This window comes from Cokeromyces recurvatus, assembly GCF_025118155.1.
Source record: "Cokeromyces recurvatus strain NRRL 2243 chromosome Unknown BX663scaffold_4, whole genome shotgun sequence".
NCBI classification, from domain to species: Eukaryota; Fungi; Mucoromycota; class Mucoromycetes; order Mucorales; family Mucoraceae; genus Cokeromyces; species Cokeromyces recurvatus.
Window position 1 is genome coordinate 1,056,712 of NW_026251390.1, and position 22,891 is coordinate 1,079,602.

Consider the following 22,891-nt stretch of genomic DNA (forward strand, 5'->3'; position numbering starts at 1 on the left):
CTGATATTGATTGTTTATACCGCAAGGCTCCTTCCCTTACAACCACTAGACCACCAACTACACCTAGCTATGTGTTAGTAACGAAATGAGACATCCCGATATCCAGACGACATTAAAGTTATTTCTACACAACTATGGCAATATGCGTTCGCACCAAATGCTTACTTCCTTAACATCTCTAAAGTTCCTGATCTGACAGATACGCAACATTTTGCAATGATCTTTAAATCGTATCCACCTTCCCAGTTTTTCGGTATCAAAGCCCTTGACAGTGAAACAATGGACAGATATACTGAAGTTAATCCCAGATCTGAAATTATGCACGGTTTTGCTAACTTCTGAAGGTGTATTCTGCAATGTTTTGAGTGCAAAAGATAAGGAAAGAGAAATCAGAAAAGGCAAGTCTGTGAAAACTCGGTATAGTTTATTAGAAGAAAAATAATACAAAAAATTGTACCAAGAAAAAATAATATGGAAAAATGACAAGGGTTATTTATATGTTTTTTACAAGGTAAATGATATTAATAGAAGTGTGATTTAGATAAGTGAATACTGGTATAATAGAGTCTTTATGCGCAAATTTTGTCTCCGAATAATTCTGCATGCAGTATGCATATTTCTCCCTGAGCTGTCGCTGTTGTAAATTATTATGTCTGGGGTAAGCAACGCATTAATATTAATTTACAGTGAATATTCCCTCTATAACAATATTTAACATTATAGATATATATATAATATGTATGACTTGTGTAAATAATTATGTAATTGAATATAACAGCCATAAACCTATTGAATTCTTATTATTACATAATACAATGCATATAATTATTTTTAATGCTCAAATACTCTAACAATGACTGCTATTAAAAATGAGTGTAGAATGAATATTATGCTCTAAAGTACAATACACTAGTTTTATTCGAATAAACTCTTTATTATGTAAATAAATGATAGTTTATTTCTATTAACTTAGTTGTAAGGATGACTATAATCATAACAAGTACGTTCAAATTTTGACTGATAGAACGCGTTGCAATGACATTTGCTGCAGAAGTCGGTTAAAACGAATTGAATGATTTTGATCAGGGTTGCGTTGTGAGCCATAATGTCATTAGGTTGTACAAATGTCCAAAGAAAGTGAGGCAAATTTGGTAATTCCGCATCCAAGGCCGGCTTCAGCATGTTGTATGTTGTTGGATATTGTTTTAATGACACCATGTTTTCTTGATCCGTAAATTGCTGTTTTGCAAGGTGTTTATGCTCTGGCGACAAATGCTCATTATAAGGGTTTATTATAGTTGCAACTGGGGATAATGTGGAAATATTCTCGCTGGTGATCTTGGGCCGCTTTGGTGGATGTAAGGCTGAAGATGCATCGCGAAAAAGATAAGTATCTTTCTTGGTTTTAACGGGGATGCTAGAAACATAATGTTGTGTTTCGTGAGTAGACATGTGGTTCTTCATCCATTCAAATTCAGTTCGGAAAGTGCAACAAGACGGGCTGTTTTGACAGCAAAAAGTTAAAGAAAGAGAAAAAACAAAAGACAAGTCTGTGAAAACTTCGCGTAGTTTTTTTATTAAGAAAAAAATACAAAAATTGTACAAGGAAAAATTATGTGAAAAAGTAAAGGGTTATTTATATGTTTTTGCAAGGTAAGTGATATTAATAGAACTATGATTTGGATAAGCAAATATTGCTATAATAAAGCATTAGTCATAAATATTTTCTCCGAATAATTCTGCCTACAATAAGATCTATTTTTATTCTTTTCTGCCTGAGCTGTCGCTGTTACTAAAAATATTAAATTATTATTTCTGGGGTAAGCGACGCGTCAATATTAATTCACAGTGAATATGTCAGCTATAGCAACACCAATTATTTATATGCTACTATTATTATTATCCTATAAGATATTATTACATAACAATATTTATCTTTATAGCTATCTATATATACTATGTATTGTCATGGTTGTAAGATTTATAACTTAATTCAATAAGATAAATAGTCATAATAGAATACATAGTGCATTTGTATAATAATTCTCTCTATAAACATATTTAGTATATTTACCCTTGTATAGAAAAATAACTAATTAATAAAAAGTCCTACATCTAAAAATATACTTTCTTCTATTATTGTTCTGCTGAATATTAATTTATAAAAATAACTTTATACAAGTTAAACTGGGGTAAACTAAGAATAATACAAATACGCGTAATAATTGATTCTACTCAGAATACACGTATTAGTTATAAAAATAAATATATACTAAAGACATGAATCTATAATTATAACTCTTAGTAATCCTTCTATAATTATATTATCAAATACAATTTGTTATATTTTTATCTTCTTATTACTCATCATCCTTATTCACAAAATATATAAATACTCTTACATTATTCACCCTTATTTTGTATAACTCATAACTTATAACTAATAACAATACTTGTATTGAATTAACTTTTAATAAAACTTATTGACAAGTCTCAACGTACTTCTTCTGTCTTGTTTTCTTTCTATTTTATTTCTTTTATTTAATCCCTTAAACCTACCTGAACCACAACATGTATGACTTATAAATAATTATGTAATTGAATATAACGGTCATAATCCTATTGAATTATTATTATTACATAATGTAATGTATATAATTATTTTTAATGCTCGAATACTCAAACAATGACTATTATCAAAACTGAGAGTAGAATGAATATTATGCTGTGAAGCGCGATATATTAGTTTAATTTGAATAACCTCTTTATTATGTAATAAATGATGGTTTATTTCTATTAACTTAATTATAAAGGCTACTACAATCACAACACGGGCAAGCATAATAGGGGACAGCATCTGAAGTATTTGCATGCACTATGACTTTTTCATCCAATGAAGAGTAATAATCATCTGCGTCTTTAGATGGTAATGATTTGTTGTGAATACTTGAGATATGGCGGCGTAAATTAAATGAACTTTTGAATTCTTTTTGGCAAATGTGATATGCATGTTTTAGGTAAATAAGTGTTATATGGACATTGAGAATAAAAGGACATTTTGGAAAAAACCCCCCTGTCATTTTGGAGCCCCCCCTCTCATTTTGGAGACCCGCCTGTGATGGAAGGTAAATAAAAGATAAAAGACAAAATAAAAAGAGAGAAAGGGAACAAAAGGAAGTATAGTTTGAGACTGTTTTTTATTCAATAAATAAAGTTAAAAGAAAAGCTAAAGAAAGAAGTTAAAGATTATTTTGTGTCTAAACAACTGCTTGTATTTATATTAATGAATCCTGAATCAAAGAAATAAAAATAACCGTCAAAGAACATGAGTCATGAAACAGTGTTAGTATTCGGATATACGTCTTGTTGATTCAAGAGACTGATGTATGGATTATCTATTGGGTGTTATAATGATCTGATAAAGGTTTTAAATATACAATTTGATTGTTTGATCTAAGCATAGGTTCCTGACATCTATTTCAGTGGATCAAAGACGACCTGAATCCTTTATCAAGGTTATAAAAATAAATATTTAGAAATGATACGATGTCTTATAATTGATACATCTAGACAATTGGATGTCAATAAGTTTTATATTATTTACAAGATGTTATATACAGAGTTTTATTTCATATTCAGGCTTATATTTTATCCTGTATTATGTAATTCATCTATTATAATATTACTCATGATTATATCCAGAGCTTGTTCTATAACACCGCCCTCTCACATTTGAAATTCCACTTTTTTACTTGACGCATTTTCACTAAACTCTGCAGCAATGGTAATAAGGACGATTATACAGAAGGAAAAAAAAACAAATATGATTTTTATTTAAACAGTCGTATAGACTATCATCATAATGCTTGATAACATTATAAAGATGATTTTGAGGAGCTTTGTTGCAAGCTTCAGTTATCCGATCTTGCTAGGTTTCCCCACTAAGTATTTTAACTCTTCTGATCTTACTTTTTGCTACAGACCAAAATTGCTCAATCGGATTGAGCTCTGGTGAGTAAGGGGGCAATAAAATATAGTTATAGCCCCTCTTTGTGATGAGATCAGTTACATCTGGTCTTTTATGAATAGAGGTATTATCCATAACTAAAAATGCCTCTTCTAAATACTCAAATTGGTCCATGACATCTAGAGTTTTTTTTATAAAAACATAAAAATGATTAGCAGTAGTACCTTTCGGTTTTTTGCTGCGGCTTTGCCACTCCGGTGTCAATCTTTCTTTTTTTGCCCGAGCCCGAGACAGTAACGAACTGAGAGGTGGGAACACTAAGTATTCTTACGCTAGTATGAATCACACTGTTATGATTGTAGTCGTCTCTGTAATAAGTTAACAGAAATAAACCTTCATTTATTACATAATAAAGAGGTTGTTCATTTAAAGCTAGTGTATTGAACTTCACAGCATAATATTCATTCTACACTCAGTTTTAATAATCGTCATTGTTAGAATGTTCGAGCACTAATAATAATTATATACATAATTCAAACAGGATTATGGCTGGTGTATTCAATTATATAATTCTTCATGAATAATACATATCATATATAATACATTAATAATATTGAATATTGTTATTTAATAACATCTTATACAATGATAATGATAGTAATTCATAAATAATTGGTATTGCCGCAACTAGACATATTCACTGAGAATTAATATTGATATGTCGCAGTCCAATAATAATAATTCGTTGTGTTTCTAGGAACAGCGACAACTCAGGAAGAAAAAAGAAATAAAGATATATCCTATTGATCGCAGAATTATTCGGAGACAATGTTTTATGTAAAACGCTTTATTATATAAATACTTGTTTATCTGAACCATATTTCTACTAATATCACTTACTGTTGATAAGGTAAAGATAAAAAAAGATGACAGAATAAATCTGTGAGAACTTTGTATAAAACTTTTATTAAAATAAAAAAAAAATAAAAATTAAAAACTTAAAAAAAAACTGAATTTTCTAAAAGATGAGTCCAATATGGATCCTTATTTATATCTTGTGGAGAACTGGTTACTTCGCGACAGGAATAGAATGAAGATATCTTGAAAGAAGAATATTTTCCCATAGAATAATTAAAGTTATTGTGTTAGAGCTCTAGTCTTTGCCCTGACTGAGAATTAATCTCAGTTAACTCTAATAAATATTAAATTATTGGTGCTTGATCTAGCCGGTTATTTTTCTTGAAACAAAATAATGAAATCTCGTTTGTTCATACTTGTGAATGATATAGGAAAGACACTTTTGATATATAGATTTATATTCTAACCAGCTTCTTTATATTATATTCATTCCTCAATGTACTACTTAAATGAATTTCATTATATTATATAGTGTATCCAATTAGAATAAAGTTAACATAGATAGTATATGATTATATTTATAAATTAGTATTTTAGACAATATTATAACAATAATATATATATAACTAATAGGTATAATCTACAATTCATATATCTTTATCATTAATAGCTCCTTACACTATGTTTTCCTTATCATTATTTCGTAGAGTTAGTATTTATTATAACATTATTTTTCTCATCACAAGAATGTCTTATAAACTGAAATCAAATAATATTGTATGCATAAAGTGTATAACTAATAACTATAATATCATTTGGTCCTTCATGACTCTGATTTGTATATTATAAGATATTATGTAATACATCATTATGTACACAACACTATTCTCTCCCCAGAATATAATCACCTTGTGATTATTATTCGGCTTTCAATTCAATTCATTTAGATTTTTTATTAAGGGCATTTTTATTTCTTAAAGAGTTAAATTTCGATTTTGTTTTCTGATATGACAGTCTCTGTATGTATCTTTCTAGTTCATTTCTTTTGTGTACTTCTTTTACGTTGCACCACAGGTTTATTTACTTTCCTTCTTAATTTTTGTTTGTATTCATCAAATTCAATGGGTAATTTCCTTTTTGATACTCTAGATGATTGTATTCTCTTAGGTATCCCATTAGCATCATTAGGATTCCATGTCTTTGACTCTTCTTCCAATTTTTGTTTCAAATCAAATATGTCCCAATATCTCTGGATTAATTCAGGACTCGAAAAATCACTAGCTTTCTGCCATGTATTATGTTCATGTGAATATCCTTTCCATTTTACTAGAAATTTTCTGTCACCTTTAGGACCTTTATGATCCAGTATATCTTCAACTTCATAATATTCTTCTAATACGCCTTCATCTATATTAACTACCTTTAATTCAGATGGAACATAGTTACGTTCTAGTAATTCATTTGTTTCTGGTGTTTTTAATATGTATGATCCACCTTGATTACGTCTGACGACTGTATAGGGACCATCATAAATGGCAGCTAGTTTGTTACTTCTTTGAGGTAATCTTACTATTACATGTGTGCCGTTAGGGATATTAATGAGTTTATGATTATCATTGTAGTATTCATTTATTTTTTCATTAATCTTTTTAGTTCTCTCAACAATGGCAGGAAACACAATATTTTCCATTTTTCTATTTGATCTTCTAATTCTTTTATAGTCATAGTATTTTGTAAAATAGGATATCTCATTTTATCTTTATAGTTGTCCAGTAAATTAACTCTTCTGGCAGACATTAAAGAAAAAGGAGAACTCATAGTTCTATTCTTTATTTGCCTATTTGCACATAATTACACTATGGGTAAACATAAATCCCGATCGCGGGTATTCCCTCTAATCATTTTCTTTAAAGTATTCATAACAATTTTACAATAGGCTTCGACATGTCCATTTGATTGAACATATAATGCAGTATTATAATTTCTTTGAATATGAAGTTGTCTACATATATTATTCATTAAAATGTTTTTAAATTCGGTGTCATTATCCTGACTAATAACTCTTGGTAGACTATAGTCTGCAAATATTTTTATAAGAGTTCTTGCGACTGTATCAGAATGCTTATTTAATAGTGGTCTAATGATTAGATATTTGGTACACATGCAAACAACTACTAAAATATACATATATCCATCCGAACTAATAGGTAAAGGTCCAATCAAATCCATACTTATATGATCAAAAGGACGATAACTAATAATATTCCTAATAAGGTGGTATCCCTTTCTCACAATATTATGTCTCTGACATTCAGAACAGGAATCACATAATACCTTTGCTTCTTCATAAATGTTATTCCAATGATATCCTTGATCGTGAAGATCTCTTATCATTGATAAACTCGAAGCATGTCCTAAATTATGTATATCACTTAATAATTTATGTCTTTCATTTTCTGGTGGACAAATATATTCACTTGTTCTATTTTTATTTTCAACGAGTTTTGTAGCAAGAATATTAATTTTATCATCGCTATTATATTTCTTTCTTTTTACTAAATGCTTTTTGTTTATTATTTCCTTCCTTTTTCTTTGAGATCTTCTATTCTCCCCCAGCTTATGTTCACTCTCTTCAAGAGGTGGATATAAGCGGCTTAAAAGATCTGCTAAGCGATTTAAAATACCAGGTACATGTATTACTTCAAAGTCATATTCAAGTAATGTTTCTATCCAACCAACTAACATAGGATTCATTACTTTTTGTGTATGAAGATAAACCAGATTCTTATGCTCAGTGTATATCGTAAATTTTCTACCCCATAGATATTCTCGAAATTTTTTTAAGAGCAGTAACAACAGCAAATAACTCTCGTTTTGTTGTACTCCAATTACGTTGTGAAGGTGAGAGTGACTGTGAGATGAAATTAATGTATATATCACGACCTTTTTCATCCTTTTGGAATAATAGTCCTGAGATAGAAAAGCTGACTAGCATCTGTTGCCACATAAAATGATTTATTTAGATTAGGGTAACCTAATACCAACTTTGATTTTAAAATATTCTTGAATGCTATAAAAGCTTTTCTTGTGCTTCGCCCCATAATTGCTCCACATTAGTTGTATGGTTTATCCTTGAAATAGATGCCGCTCCTCTCGCAACAAGTGGTATATAATCTCTGAAATAATTTATTAGGCCTAAAAATGATTGAACTCGTTTACTTGTTTTTGGCCTCAGCCAAGTCTCAACATTAGTGGTTTTATTTGTATCAATTCTTGTGCCTCTAGCATCAACTACAAATCCGAGTAGACGAACTGAATGTTGACGCCAACTATATTTATCAGGATTTATAATTAAATTTGCACTATTCAATTTATCTATTACTCTTCTCACATCTTTAGCATGTTGCTCAATTGTATCACTGGCAATCACACAATTCATTCCTCCAAATAAAATAGATAGTATTTTTTGAAGTTGTGATGTTAATAATTTAAGTCCAAAACACGCTTTAACAAACATGTATTGATTACCATCTAAATGGATAAAAGTAATCTTATGTTGATCCTCTTTAGCTACCTTGAATCGATAATATGCATTGGATAAATCAATTATTGTAAAGAACTTTTTTCCTGCAAGATTGCGGAAGATGCTCTTAATTAATGGGACTGGGTAGTTAAAATTGGGAGGTAAAATTTTATTTAATAATCTAACATCAAGACAAACTCTATGTCCAATAATTTCATCTGTCTTAGATTTCTTTGGAACCATTAATAATGGGCTATTGAAGGAAGTATTTATTTTACATTTAACAATTATTCCTTTTTCAAGCCATGTTTTCACTTGTTCGTTCAACGTAGATCTTAAAGCAATAGGGATAGGATATTGACGTCTATATGCTGTAGCGTTTAGAGGCGTAGGTAGATGAACTACTGACTCCTTTATGGGACAGAGTGAGGTCTTCGGAATGTTTTAATTGATATTAATTGCATTTTTAATAAATGCCATAAAACTTTCTCTTTGTTCAGGTGTACCTGCAGGAGAGGAATCAGACAAGTATTTCACATTAAGTTCGTGATTTATATTATTAAAATAGTCAGTTTGATCCTTATTAAAATTATCTAATTTATATCCCCCTCCATGCAAGGAAATACTTAATTTTCCTAGTATATCAATACTGAGTAAGACATCAAAATCAAATTTTTGATTAAAATCAATAAGTTCAAAAGCATGTTTAAATTTTATACCATTTGTATATTCAACTACTAAAAATTCAATTTTTCCAATACGAGGAACATTATTTTTATTATTTAGAAAATTATAAACACCATTTAATTTTATTACTTTATTTAATTTTAATACATTTTTGAAAGTCTTCATATTTAAAAAACTAACACAACTATCAGAGTCAATAACGGCCTTTTAACATTATGCTCTCTATTTTAATAGGAGTTAAAAGATTGAATGAGTTAGTTTTCTGTTTATAACCAGCCATTTTTAATTTTTCTTCATATATGAAGACTTACAATCATACTGGTTGTCTTCCATAATAATATCTTCGTTATTTATCAATGGTGTATCAACTATGTTTAATTCCTTTTCCATTGCAGCAATATCTTCTTTAATAGGGTCAGAAGCAGCAAGGACAGGCTTGCTTTCCTTTCTATTGCACTTATGATTGGGAGTATAAACTTCACCACAGACGAAACAATTATCGACATTTTTTGAAAATTTCTTAGCTTCATTCTTGTCAGAAGTAAATTCTTTGGCCTTTGAAGTCAGGAAGAAGCAAGTTTCAGTGTTATGAGTATGATTCTGTCCATGATGCTTACAATAATACAGCTTAGGTTTTTGAATTTTATTTTGCTTTTTATGTTTCATCATTTGCTTCTTATACTTTGCTTCATTATGTTTATAATGATTACTGTCAATGGTTTCATTGTAAGAGCCTGGAATTAAACTCATTACATATTTATATGCTGAATTGTCATCTGCAAGAACATCTCTTGCTAATTCAGTTAGGCTTTCTACAGTCCATTTTTGCATTTCTTCATCATTAGTGCTTCTTTTTGTACTCACAATTGCCATTCTGATTATTGCTTGAATTGGTACTATCAAGGAAGCCAGAAATCTATCTACAACACGTGGGTCATCCCTCGGGATGCCAGCACTATACATAGTCTGAAGAAATCTTTTTGAATATTCTACTATACTTTCTTTAGAATGCATTTTCATTGTAAACACTTGTTCAACAAATCTTCTAGTAGCAACAGTAGAACCATGATGTTTGCTGAATGCCTCTCTAGCATATGCCCAACTTGTACATTTTAACAAAGTATTTTCAATCCAATGGTCATCACCAGAGGGCAAACATAAAGGTAAATATTTTTTCCAAACTTTTTCAATATCACTAGTAGAAGATGCGATGACTTTTTCAAAGGTGCGTAAAAAATGTTCAACTGACTCAAAGGACTCTTCATTAGGGTAATGTTTGATTACCGCAGTGCTCAATTGAAATTTTGGCAGGTCCCTTCTATTCAAAGTCAAACTAATCTTATGTGGGCTGTTTGTTTTAATGTCCAAACGCTCGGAAGGATTAGAAAGCAAATTATGGTACTCTTCGATGCTCCTAAGAGTTCGTTTGGTTTGATCCATCTGTTTTGATTAGCAAAAAGACAAAGAAAGAAAAATGAACAAAAGACAAGTCTGTGAAAACTTTGTATAGTTTATTAAAGATAATACAAAAATTGTACAATGGAAAATTATATGAAAAAATCGAGGGCTATTTATATGTTTTTACAAGGTAAGTGTTATTAATGGAAATATGATTCAGATAAAGCAAGTTTTACTATAATAAAGCGTTTTACATAAAACATTGTCTCCGAATAATTCTGCGATCAATAGGATATATCTTTATTTCTTTTTTCTTCCTGAGTTGTCGCTGTTCCTAGAAACACAACGAATTATTATTATTGGACTGCGACATATCAATATTAATTCTCAGTGAATATGTCTAGTTGCGGCAATACCAATTATTTATGAATTACTATCATTATCATTGTATAAGATGTTATTAAATAACAATATTCAATATTATTAATGTATTATATATGATATGTATTATTCATGAAGAATTATATAATTGAATACACCAGCCATAATCCTGTTTGAATTATGTATATAATTATTATTAGTGCTCGAACATTCTAACAATGACGATTATTAAAACTGAGTGTAGAATGAATATTATGCTGTGAAGTTCAATACACTAGCTTTAAATGAACAACCTCTTTATTATGTAATAAATGAAGGTTTATTTCTGTTAACTTATTACAGAGACGACTACAATCATAACATCATCTTTTTTAAACAATCATCAATTACATTCTGATTGGATTTGATTCTTGCGTTGTTCAAGGACTTCAGCATTGTTTTGAGTGCAAAAGATAAGGAAAGAGAAATCAGAAAAGGCAAGTCTGTGAAAACTCGGTATAGTTTATTAGAAGAAAAATAATACAAAAAATTGTACCAAGAAAAAATAATATGGAAAAATGACAAGGGTTATTTATATGTTTTTTACAAGGTAAATGATATTAATAGAAGTGTGATTTAGATAAGTGAATACTGGTATAATAGAGTCTTTATGCGCAAATTTTGTCTCCGAATAATTCTGCATGCAGTATGCATATTTCTCCCTGAGCTGTCGCTGTTGTAAATTATTATGTCTGGGGTAAGCAACGCGTTCATATTAATTCACAGTGAATATTCCAGCTATAACAATACCAATTATTATATGCTACTATTATTAACGTCCTCTAAGATGTTATTACATAACAATATTTAACATTATAGATGTATATATATAGTATGTATGACTTGTATAAATAATTATGTAATTGAATATAACAGTCATAAACCTATTGAATTCTTATTATTACATAATACAATGTATATAATTATTTTTAATGCTCAAATACTCTAACAATGACTGCTATTAAAACTGAGTGTAGAATGAATATTATGCTGTAAAGTACAATATACTAGTTTTATTTGAATAACCTCTTTATTATGTAATAAATGATAGTTTATTTCTATTAACTTAGTTGTAAGGATGACTACAATCATAACATACTGTACAGCAATTTATAACTGATATAGAACTCCTGATTATTTCTGATACAATCGTCCATGTGTCTCACTCAAAACTCATAAAACTGTTAGATATATTACATAATATCTAGAAATAAAAAAAACCCCAACATATCACTAATACCTACAATTATTACTGTCACAAAAAGTACTAAGATGATTTTGGAATGAATTTAGTGGCATAGATGGATACTTTTATGCTTTTGATAAACTTTAGTCTTTCATACGTTTATTTCAGCTTCTTAGATCTATGTGATCCTAGAAGTAAAAATTCCTCTCTTAAATCAATAAAAGCAGCAGTAAATCATAATTGTATAGCATTGCCTTTTTTTTTCCTTCTTTAAGCTTTAAATAACGGTAAATGACTTAATTAATCTGAAGGAATTCAATCAAAAAATACGTGAACGTTAATTATTGACTGGTCGTTTCTTTTCGTCCTTTCCTTATTACCCTGATATATTCAAACCAAATATGTAAAGTAAACCTATTTATATTAATCATTCGCTTGAATTGATTGTAGCAATCATGTGGGAATAAAGTATTTGATTTGATACTCGACTCTTCTTGCCACTCATAGAATTGCAAATAGGTTGATAATAAGTAACAAGCATCTTTAAGTTATGACAGTCATTTAGTCTTGTATAAAGTTATACAAAATGCACGTTAAAAGCAGCATAAGCTAATTGCATTAAATGGAACTCCTGGATGCCATGTTGATTTAAAGCAAAAATAAAGGCATTATTGATGATAAAAGGAGCAATATAGATGGTGAAAGAAAACTACTGTCATCTTCTCGTTTACCTGAATAAGGTTTACCTCCATATTAATCTGAAAACTAGTTTTATTATTGCTGGTATTATTATCTCCCTTTTGAAACTATTGTATATATACATATATTGCTCTCTTTCCCCCCTTTTTTTTTTCTTTTTAATCTTTCATATAAATATTACTTGGATATTGAGAAACTTATACGTATATATACACCTTAGTTTAATGACAGAATGCATATATTATTTTTGCTGTCTCTTTTTCTCCTAAGTAAGGTAAAGAGGAGTCTTCTATGAGAGAATATAATGTCAATTTGCTCCTTTATTTCCTCCTTTTGAGGCCCTTTTATATATTAGGAAGCATCTCAAAGTTTTCCTTTCTTTATTTCTTTTTCTTTTTCTTTAATTTCTTATCTTCGATATTACGCAAACTAAAAAATAAATAAATGAAGCGGTCTGTTTGTTATCTAGCTTATCTTTTTATGATCTTTACTACCATCGTTCATACTTTTGAACTAAAGAACACTATTCTTCCTCCTCAAAGGCTTGTAAAACGTGCTTGCGATTTTTCTTGTCAATACCAAGCTCAATGTGATAACAAATGCTATTCGAAAAATTATGGTTCATTTTTATTAGGTGTTTGTCATGATGGGAAATGCTATTGTGGATTTGTTCCTGAAAATATTTAAATATTATAATCGTAATTTTAACTCAGTAGTATATATTTGTTATTCTTTCTTAATAATAAAGTGTGGCTTATATGTAATTAAGCAGTAAATAGTCCCTTTTTTTATTTTTATTTTTATTTATTTTTATTTATTTTTATTTTATTAAAAAACAATCTTATATTAATGTTTAAAATGGTCAAGGTAAGTAATTATCTTTATTGAATAATTTACAGTGAGGGCTTTGTTTGACATTTTTATATATATGTAGACTATTGGTACACACAGCGGACACTTTCATTGGTATAATTGAATAATAATAATAATAATAAAAGTTTTAATCTTAATATTCTTATTAGTGATGAAGCATTAGCAGTCTCTTTATTAAAGAAAACAAAGGAATTTAATGATGCCAATTTAGTTCGTACTCGTGATCCCAAAAAATTAGCTGAATGTGATGTTGTTGTAGATGTTGGAGGTGTTTATGATCCTGCTACTCATCGATACGATCATCATCAAGTAATATATATCTTTTATTTAAATGTATATAAATATTTGTATTGATTTTTTGTATTATATAGCGTGGATTTACAGAGACTTTCTCCGAAAATCATAAAACCAAGTTGAGTTCTGCAGGCCTAATTTATAAGCATTTTGGTAAAGAAGTTGTCATGAAGATTCTTGGTAAAACACAAGTTGATGAAGAAGTAGAATTGCTTTACCAAAAGACGTACAATGTAAGATTACGCTTTACTATGAAAAAAAAAGGGGGAAGGGGAAAGAGTCATGCTAACTAAATTTATTATTGCATAGGGCTTTGTTGAAGCTTTAGATGCCAATGATAATGGTATTAGCGCATACCCCAGCAGTATTAAACCACTTTACAAGGAAACACCTACTACACTTTACCATCGAGTTTCCAGAAAGAACCCTAAATGGAATGAACATCTTACAGATCCCGAAATAGATGCCCGCTTCGTTGAAGCCTCCGAAATGGCAGGTTCTGAACTTGTTGAATATGTACGTGGCCTGAAAGAAGCTTGGTTACCTGCTCGTTCTCTTGTTATCGATGCTCTTAACAAGGCTACTGAAGTTCATCCTTCTGGTCGTGTTATTGCCTTTGAATGCTCTTGTCCTTGGAAGGAACACTTACTTGATCTTGAGCAAGAGCGTGGCTTAAAGGACGAAAAATCTATTTTATACGTTCTTTATCCTGAATCGACATCTGAAGATAGTAATTGGCGAATTCAATGCGTCCCTCTTCGCCCTGAAGGATTTGAGAATCGAAAGAGTTTACCAGAAGCTTGGAGAGGTTTCCGTGATGATGAGTTATCTCGTTTGAGCGGTATTGAAGGATGTATCTTTGTTCACGCCGCTGGTTTTATTGGTGGAAATAAGACACGTCAAGGTGTCTATGATATGGCTAGACTAGCTTTAGAATTGTAAATAAGTTATTAATTAAAATTATAATTCAGAAAATTATTTTATTGCTTATTAAGGTATAAGTTGAGATTGTACTATTACTGCTACTATTACTATTACTACTACATAAAAGAGAATTTATACAAATTGGGAGGGAGGGGAGAAAGGATATATTATTGAATTATTAATAAATACAAATTATTATTTAAACTGGAATATTATGTGAGATGTATTGAAGTATGCGCTAAGCTACCCGAACCACGCCGTAGAGATAAGGGCCTTGTTGTAGAGGATATTATACTACAATAACTAATAGAATGCCGCCTTGATAATGAAACATCATCATTATCTTCTTCTTCTTCGAGGGGGCCTGCTGTCGTTGGTAAGGCATAGAGTGGAGGTGCGCTTGGTATTACACTCGGTGTATAAGCAGGCGGTGGTGGTAATTCAGTTGCATATTCATGGGGTTTTTCTTCTTCATGTACTGGCAGTGCTGATGATATAAATCTTTGAGATTTTCTTTTACACCTATTAGTTGATGGAGCAACATAATTTGTTGTTGTTGTTGTTGTTGTTGTTGTTGTTGCTGTTGCTGTTGCTGTTGCTGTTTCCAATTGATTGTTATTATTATTATTATTATTATCTTCTTCATTATCTTCATTGTCTTCTGTAACTGGATATGATTGTTGCTGTCCTTCAAACGGATTAGTGTCATACATCATGTCAAGTTCTTTTGCACTAGGCGCTGATGGTAAAGCAGTTGTTTGTGAAATCATTGATAATGTTCGATTTTGACGATAGCCTCCATAAGTAGGTCTGGGTAATGAAGGTGGTCTAATAGCTAAATCTTGGTCTACAAATGGATTCTGTTTCAATTCAACAATAGTAGCATCATCATCAGATGTATTCGAAAAATGTGAAGATGAACGATGTTGTGACGAAGTGACTGGTGGTGTCGGTGATGATGGTGATGATGGTGATGATGGTGCTTTATGGCGGCTAGCCATTTCTATATCCAACTTTCGCTTTCTTTTCCGCATTTGGGAACGAGCAAAGATAAAAGCACCTACAATAATGCTAAAACCAGCGATACTACCAACTATAGACAAGGCAGTGATGATTTTGTGGTAGACAGATTCACCTTGTAAAATTTGTTCAATTTGTGTTTCTGAAGGCGCTTGTTCACTTGAGGTTGATGTAGAACCTGAGGAGGCATTAGGGTCACTTACTTGGTGTCTAGTAGATGATGCATCTCCTTTTTGACTACCGGGATTATTACCAAAGCCTGTATAAATAGATGGTGTTTCAGTAGCGGTAACAATAATTGTGGTAACAATCGTATTTGTCGGTGCTGGGTCAAAACCATTATTATTATTGTTGTTGTTGCTATTGCCGTTATTATTATTATTGTTGTTGTTGTTGCCATAGTTGCCATTATTATTATTATTGTTGTTGTTATTATTGTCATTTTTATACTCGGATTTTGTCTCATGGTTACTGAAATGCTTATTTGAACCTAAAGCTTGTTTTTTCTTTTTATGTTCTTTCTTTCTGTGCCTTTCTTTCTGGTGAAATTTTTCATGTTTATATCTAAAGGCATCTTCATCATCATCATATTTATCTAATTTATGAATAACAAAGTTCTGTATCACCTTTGAAGTTGGCATAACTGACGTTGTAGATGAAGGTGTTACTGTTTTTGTCGAATAAGCTGGATAACATGATATATTATATAATAACAAAGCAATTAGAAACGCTATCACATTCAAATGTTTAATTATTGCTGTCATTTTTTTTAGTGACAATCTAATGGTATATTTGGTATTTTTTAAAAAAAAAAAAAAAAAAAAAAAAAAAAAAAAAAAATGAATGAATGAATAATAACAAGAGGTTAAAAAAAAAAAAAAAATACACATATTTCTTTCTTTTTTTCGCCAAAAAAGTTTTTCTTTCACGCACTGACATCCAATAATTTTCATGTTTCATCGGAGAAATATGAACAAAAATTAAATTTTTGATGATATTATTGTCAAAATAAAATTCAGCAGTGGCCTGCGACATATAACAATCTAATTATTCTTAAAAGAATTCTCCTTAATATCTTCATTTATTATGGTGATAAAAGATAATAAAGAATTCATTACTTTATGATACAAAATGGTTTGTAATAAAAAAAAAAGTAAATCTAGCAATTCTAGTTTACTAATAGAATAAAATAAGATATAAATGCATATCTATTTACTATGACATTTTACATACATAATCTATTTGCTAAAATATAAAATACATCCATTACAGTCATCTTTGTATTCCCTGACATTCTGTCTTTGAAATATAATTATTTACCTATAAAACAGACCTATTTTTGTAATGATCCAGAAAATAGGCAAAAAAAAAAAAAAAAAAAAAAAAAAAAAAAAAAGTATGCATTTGCTTTTTATAACCGGGGGAAAAGAAGATGAAATCTTGTATGTTTAATTTTTACTATTAATTAAATACAAGTATAAATGATATATGACATGAATTAGTTGACTTATTTTGAGGGTTATTCTTTCATCTTAAGCTTGTTTACTTGAGAGTAAAATAATCACGCTATGTAACAAATACGTTCCAAATCCTGTTGCTACAAATTTTGTTAAAGTTTTTGTTTTTGGACTGAACAACTGTTTCAGTTGGGAATGAATTACTAGTGTATTCTTTTATAATAAAAAAAAGGAGGAATATTATAACTTGATAAATATGATAATAATAATGACACTAAATCAATATTAGAATACATTTAATACTTGATAATATTCCAAAAAAAAAAAAAAAAAAAAAAAAAAAACGCTTTAACTAGGATATATAAGTCGTTCATTTTTTATTAGTTGAATCTTCTAGGACAATATTATTAATCATTAACTAGCTAGAGTACGTAGCATCTTAAACATATTGTATTGTTCTAAACAGTTTCAACATGTATGTATAAGGTATAAAGCTCTCTTAAAATTAAAGAAAAAAAAAACACACACACACAATATGAAGAAAGACAAATTTGCAATTAATATAAAAAACACCAACGTTAAGTCGATAGTCAAGCAACCCATGAAGAACTCTAATATAGTAAAATTGTGTAGTTAGTGCGTAGATCGAAGAGACAGCTTAAGTGGCCCTAAGATTCTTATACTAAGTAATTAGTCAAGACATCAATAGAAGATACAACTAAGTTTAAGGCAGATTATCAGTAAAGAGCACTTTGTAATACTTAAATTATAACATAATATGATATTTTTTAAAAAAAAATTGTTGAGTTTATAATATAGTAAGAATAGCCATTATTCTCGCTATTATTACATGTTATCTAATGGTGTATGTAATTCATACTTGAACTTTAATATATCACTCCTCTTTTAACTTATTGTAATAGTGATATAGATGAGTAATAGTTTAAGTAAGAAAGATACATTTGTATATATTTATATATTTGTATATATATATATATATATATATATATATATATTTATACATGTATGTATACATATTCTATAGAGCTTGTATGAACGCAATCATTATGCTATTTATTACATGTTTATATTACACTTTAGGGATACTGATAAGCAGTATTATTAGCTCATTTTAACAGCATATCTACTTTATATATTAACACTATCTAGGCGACTATTTTTGATATCATCTTCAGTTATGAATAAAAGTTATATACTTCTTATATAACTTAAAGTATACATATACATGCATCACTCCTTTATTATCACACCCAAAAAGTGAAAAATAAATAAGTTTAAATTATATCTAACGTTTCTACTAGTGCATATAATGGTCTCCCTTCTAAGATATTTTGTCTTTGACCAAGCAAGCCATCATATCAAGCAATTGCTTTGAAGGAATGGAATAAATGAATATGTGTATATTTTAGTTCATAGAAAGGAGTTTAAATATCGAAATTATTATTATTCATGTTATTATAGATGTCATTTTGCTTATTTTATAATTATAATTATAATTAACAATGAATGAAGACACAGCTAATTCAAAACAGGGTTAGTACAGTGTGTACAATACTTACTTACAAGCATACATAGCAAATTCCTTTCTTACGTATAACTTTTCGCTTTCTTTTTTTTCCTTAAAAAAAAAAAAAGATAATAACAATAATGAACAGTGGATTATGGAGAATTGTCCAGCTGATGTAGTGACATTAGGAAGAGCTGCTTGGGTATTATTACACACCGCTGCAGCTTATTATCCTGATCGACCTGCACCTTCTCAAATGGAATCAATGCGATCGTTTTTAAATTCATTTATTGACAATTATCCATGTTTTAGTGTATGTGCATAAAATATATATGTATATATTTTTTTTTGTCTAATTATTCAAATATTAGAAAGAGTTTAAAGAATATATAAAAGAAGACCCTATTAAAGTAGGAAATAGAAAAAAGTTAAGTGAATGGCTATGCCTACAGCACAATAAAGTGAATCAAAAATTGGGTAAACCTTTATTTGACTGTTCTCTTGTATTTGAACGTTGGTTAGAACAAGGGTCTCCATCAAAACGATAAATTAATTATGTGACATTATTTATTATATTTTTTTATGTATTTGTATATTTGTAGTAGTAGTAGTAGTAATAAAATTATTGTACAATAAAATGCAAACTATGTATATGAGGGTATTATGCGGCATCAGCCCATTCAAAATAGTCACAACCATGATCTCGTCCTAAAGAACAACTATAAAAGACACGTCCTTTGTTAGGAGAGTCTTTTGTAACGGTACGTTCAACACCAGGAATTCCACAATGGCATCGAGGAAGAACGATACTATTTGTCTGTATTGAATTGCTATTGCTACTATTATTATTACTATTATTTCTGGATAGTGTTCCTGATAATGATGATGAATGTTCATCTACCCATTCAAATGCATTACACTGATCTAAATTATCACTACAGACATAGAAGTTTCTTCCTTTATTAGGTCCTTCTTTTTGAACTGTTCTTAATACCATTGGTTTATCATGATGAGCACATTTGGGTAGGGGTATATTATTATGCGGTGTAGATCTATTATTATTACTAGTTGAAGACGATGATCCTCTTCCTCTACCCCTAGTTCTTGTTGAAGCATTGTTTCCTCTCGTAGAATAACTACTTCCTCGACCTCGACCTCTACCTCTTCTATTAGTAGTGCCTGATCCACCTTCTCCTCCTTCATTATGATCATCGTCATTATTATTACTGCCTCCATAGCTTCCACCACTTCTTCCTCTTCTAGATATATGATCTCCATCCTCTCCTTCTCTAAAATATCTATCCATTGATTGTCGAATCTTGGAAAAATCTGCTTTTAATTGATCAAACATATCTCGATACTGATTGATGCTTCTTGCAAGCACTTGACTTGGTGTTTTACTTCCTTCACAAATTAACTTTAAATCTGCTTCCATCTATCCAAATGCAATTTAGCTTACTATATATATTATATTCACTCTCTCTCTCTCTCTTTTTTTTTTATTTATTTACCTGTCGTCTAAGAAATGGTTTACTAAGACTCGCCTCTAAACCAATTTGATCATATCCCAAAATTAAAGCAATTCCTAATGTCAACGGTTTAAAATATTGATTTTCTTTATAGACATATTCTCGATCCAAAATCTTTTGAATGTGTTCAGCAATGGTTGCATCTGTTCCTATTTCATTTTTTTCCATCATACTGATTAAATCTGGTTCAGTAAGGAGACGAGGTGGTGTGGTCTGGCCTCGTTGCATCTCAAGCTGATCAGGGATAAATTCGTCACCTTCATGAAACTCAGGTATTTCGTTACCTTTCCATTTATCATAAGTATAGACTTCAAGAAAGTTTTTTTCAAGGATCACAAGCCCTTTAGTATCAAAATATTCAGTATCTATCTTCACCTCAACGGCTGTTTCAAAGCCAATTGCATTTTTCCAACAACTTGCTAAAAAGCGTCGTGTGATAAATTCATAAACACGCTTAGGATCACCACTTAAGCGGGCATCATAACCTGTAGGATGAATAGGAGGATGCGCTTTATCGTTATTTTTACCATTACGAGGTTTCTCAAACTCACCGTCACGAAGTCTAAAAAAAAAAAAAAAAAAAAAAAAAAAAAAAAAAAAAAAAACAAGCATTTTAGTTAATCAAATATGTATATGCATATATATTACTTACAATCTTGCATATTGACCCCATTGTGAGTCTTGAGTCTGCATATTAATATATTTCATAAAATCAAAACTTGAATCATATTGATCTGTTTCTGTACGAGGATAACTAATTAAACCTGACGTATAAAGCCCTTCTGCAATCGTCATGAGATGACTACCTGACATATTCAACACGCGACACCCAATTTTTTGCATCTCAACCGTTGTTAACGGCAATGGTTTCCATTTTGATGTCTGTTTTGATTTTACTTTAGTAACCGTTGCTATTTTTTTTTCAAAGCATTTTTCATATAAAGTAAAACACGCCCAACGATCAAAAAGGTGATCTCGTCTCCAATTAAATGTTGTCTTTAGTGACGCTTGTCCCTTTTGTTGTTGTTGTTGTTGTTGCTCACCCTGATTTGGCTGTGCATAAGTCATCACGATTTTCCAGAATTCCTCAGGTATAAAATTTTGAACTTGCAAATAACGATCGACAACAAAGCCTAGTGTAGGAAATTGACAGCTTCCATAACTAAGTACTTTATTCTTTGCAGATGATGAGAAATACGGACGTAAGTTAATGGTTTGTAAACGAGTAAATGCTGCACCAATACGAAGATCAAGTTCGGATCGTGCTCTAACTGCTTCTACTTGTTTCATGTCAAGTTGAGTAGGATGTTGTGCAGCATAATGAATTTCATTCGGTTGCATTGCTGAAAATCGTGCACGCCATACTGTTAAATTGGGTTTTGTTCGCAGACAAAGATCAGCAATATCGGCACCAATAGCCTCTCCTTCACGATCGCAGTCAGTCCATATAAAGAGCGTGTCTGAATATTTAATTTCTTGAGTAATGTTATCGGCTAAAGGCTTAAAATGAGTAGGAACAATTTTGGTAAGGGGAGTTCTAAAGAGATCTTCAAGAGGATAATCGCTCCAATTTTTATTAATACCGCCTTCAAAGTGCAATTCACGAAGATGACCTTTGACAGCTGTCATAACAAAAGCGGTAGATCGATTATTTTGATTATAGGTAAAGTTATAATTTTTAACATGTGGATCATTTGTAGATCTCTGAATTGACAAAAAAAAAAAAACTGTAATTAGGAGAAAAATGAAAAAATATGTTTAGGTTTAGTCAATAGCTTACAATAGAGTATTTTGATTGTGATAAGATTTCTGCAATCTTTTTTGCTGCGCTCGGCTTTTCGGCCACACATAAGACACGCATTTTTTAAAAATAAAAACGAAAAAAAAAAAATGAAAAAAAAAAAATAAATAAATAAAAAGAACGAAACCCTAAATGGATTTCATAGCCTATTAGAAATTTCAAGACCAATAAGAAATGGATAGTAAGCAGTGACAGTAAAATAAACAAGCATAAACATTTAATTTTTGAGAAATACATCTGCGGAGTTTTAAAGACTATTTACTCCTGTGCAATAGTCTAGTCAGGCTATTGTTACTTAACTTTATTTTTTTTTTTTTTTTTGTCTTGATGATATGTTTATTGTCGCTTTAGTAGAGACTCATTGTTGGCTCGGACTAATTAAAGTTATTAGCGAAAAAATTGTGCCTAATCAACGTTCAATCCACCGAGCCCATATTTGCCGCTTTTCTTTTTGTAACTAAAATACATTTGTTTATATAACACAAAAACGAGTATTTTTTTTATGAAGATGGTTTTAAAAACCTTTACGATGAGCATAGCGAAAAGGTTTACTATCCCATAGAAGATGTTTCAACAGAAATTAGTTATCCTAACGTCATTCTTGGAAAAAAAACAATTAAGCAAAGTTATCCGAGTGCTAAGAGCCCAAAAAAAAAAAATAGACTACTATAAGAGCAATATAGAAATGCTCCTAATAAATCAAAATCATTACTAACACCACAATATC

General features: G+C 30.1%; 7 protein-coding genes across 7 annotated transcripts; 4 read left to right on the forward strand and 3 right to left on the reverse strand.

The window, feature by feature from the left end:
* Positions 1 to 953: 953 nt before the first annotated feature.
* Positions 954 to 1,589, reverse strand: BX663DRAFT_499331 (uncharacterized protein). Its single transcript, XM_051526163.1, has one exon. The coding sequence runs from the start codon at positions 1,462 to 1,464 to the stop codon at positions 970 to 972; it is 495 nt and encodes a 164-aa protein (XP_051386216.1). The 5' UTR covers positions 1,465 to 1,589; the 3' UTR covers positions 954 to 969.
* Positions 1,590 to 13,150: 11,561 nt separating this feature from the next.
* BX663DRAFT_256751 (uncharacterized protein) lies at positions 13,151 to 13,506 on the forward strand. The gene has a single exon (XM_051521892.1). It carries the CDS (start codon positions 13,183 to 13,185, stop codon positions 13,423 to 13,425), a length of 243 nt encoding a protein of 80 aa, XP_051386217.1. The 5' UTR covers positions 13,151 to 13,182; the 3' UTR covers positions 13,426 to 13,506.
* A 25-nt stretch (positions 13,507 to 13,531) lies between these two features.
* On the forward strand, positions 13,532 to 15,243 carry BX663DRAFT_499343 (metal-dependent protein hydrolase). The gene is made up of 5 exons (XM_051526164.1): positions 13,532 to 13,605; positions 13,673 to 13,704; positions 13,761 to 13,920; positions 13,983 to 14,138; positions 14,215 to 15,243. Exons 1-5 carry the CDS (start codon positions 13,588 to 13,590, stop codon positions 14,845 to 14,847), a joined length of 999 nt encoding a protein of 332 aa, XP_051386218.1. The 5' UTR covers positions 13,532 to 13,587; the 3' UTR covers positions 14,848 to 15,243.
* BX663DRAFT_483851 (uncharacterized protein) lies at positions 15,042 to 17,143 on the reverse strand (the record flags this gene model as incomplete). The annotated part of the gene is made up of 3 exons (XM_051524520.1): positions 15,042 to 16,108; positions 16,340 to 16,534; positions 17,083 to 17,143. The coding sequence occupies 3 exons, from the start codon at positions 17,141 to 17,143 to the stop codon at positions 15,042 to 15,044; spliced, it is 1,323 nt and encodes a 440-aa protein (XP_051386219.1).
* A 1,572-nt stretch (positions 17,144 to 18,715) lies between these two features.
* BX663DRAFT_256797 (ERV/ALR sulfhydryl oxidase domain-containing protein) lies at positions 18,716 to 19,439 on the forward strand. The gene is made up of 2 exons (XM_051521893.1): positions 18,716 to 19,147; positions 19,206 to 19,439. Exons 1-2 carry the CDS (start codon positions 18,989 to 18,991, stop codon positions 19,380 to 19,382), a joined length of 336 nt encoding a protein of 111 aa, XP_051386220.1. The 5' UTR covers positions 18,716 to 18,988; the 3' UTR covers positions 19,383 to 19,439.
* An 894-nt stretch (positions 19,440 to 20,333) lies between these two features.
* On the reverse strand, positions 20,334 to 21,992 carry BX663DRAFT_428976 (DNA topoisomerase; the record flags this gene model as incomplete). The annotated part of the gene is made up of 2 exons (XM_051522709.1): positions 20,334 to 20,925; positions 21,016 to 21,992. The coding sequence occupies 2 exons, from the start codon at positions 21,990 to 21,992 to the stop codon at positions 20,334 to 20,336; spliced, it is 1,569 nt and encodes a 522-aa protein (XP_051386221.1).
* Positions 21,993 to 22,659: 667 nt separating this feature from the next.
* On the forward strand, positions 22,660 to 22,836 carry BX663DRAFT_428436 (uncharacterized protein; the record flags this gene model as incomplete). The annotated part of the gene is made up of 1 exon (XM_051522684.1): positions 22,660 to 22,836. A coding segment is annotated over one exon (177 nt), but the record flags the coding sequence as incomplete, so codon positions are not given.
* Between the last annotated feature and the right edge of the window lie 55 nt (positions 22,837 to 22,891).

Bases quoted from the DNA above. Each gene is read 5' to 3' on its own strand.
- BX663DRAFT_256751 (XM_051521892.1), top strand. From the start codon at position 13,183: ATGAAGCGGTCTGTTTGTTATCTAGCTTATCTTTTTATGATCTTTACT.
- BX663DRAFT_499331 (XM_051526163.1), bottom strand. From the start codon at position 1,464: ATGAAGAACCACATGTCTACTCACGAAACACAACATTATGTTTCTAGC.
- BX663DRAFT_256797 (XM_051521893.1), top strand. From the start codon at position 18,989: ATGGAGAATTGTCCAGCTGATGTAGTGACATTAGGAAGAGCTGCTTGG. The intron at 19,148-19,205 runs GTATGTGCATAA...TTCAAATATTAG, and splicing joins ACAATTATCCATGTTTTAGT to AAAGAGTTTAAAGAATATAT.
- BX663DRAFT_499343 (XM_051526164.1), top strand. The intron at 13,705-13,760 runs GTATAATTGAAT...TATTCTTATTAG, and splicing joins CACAGCGGACACTTTCATTG to TGATGAAGCATTAGCAGTCT. The intron at 14,139-14,214 runs GTAAGATTACGC...ATTATTGCATAG, and splicing joins TTTACCAAAAGACGTACAAT to GGCTTTGTTGAAGCTTTAGA.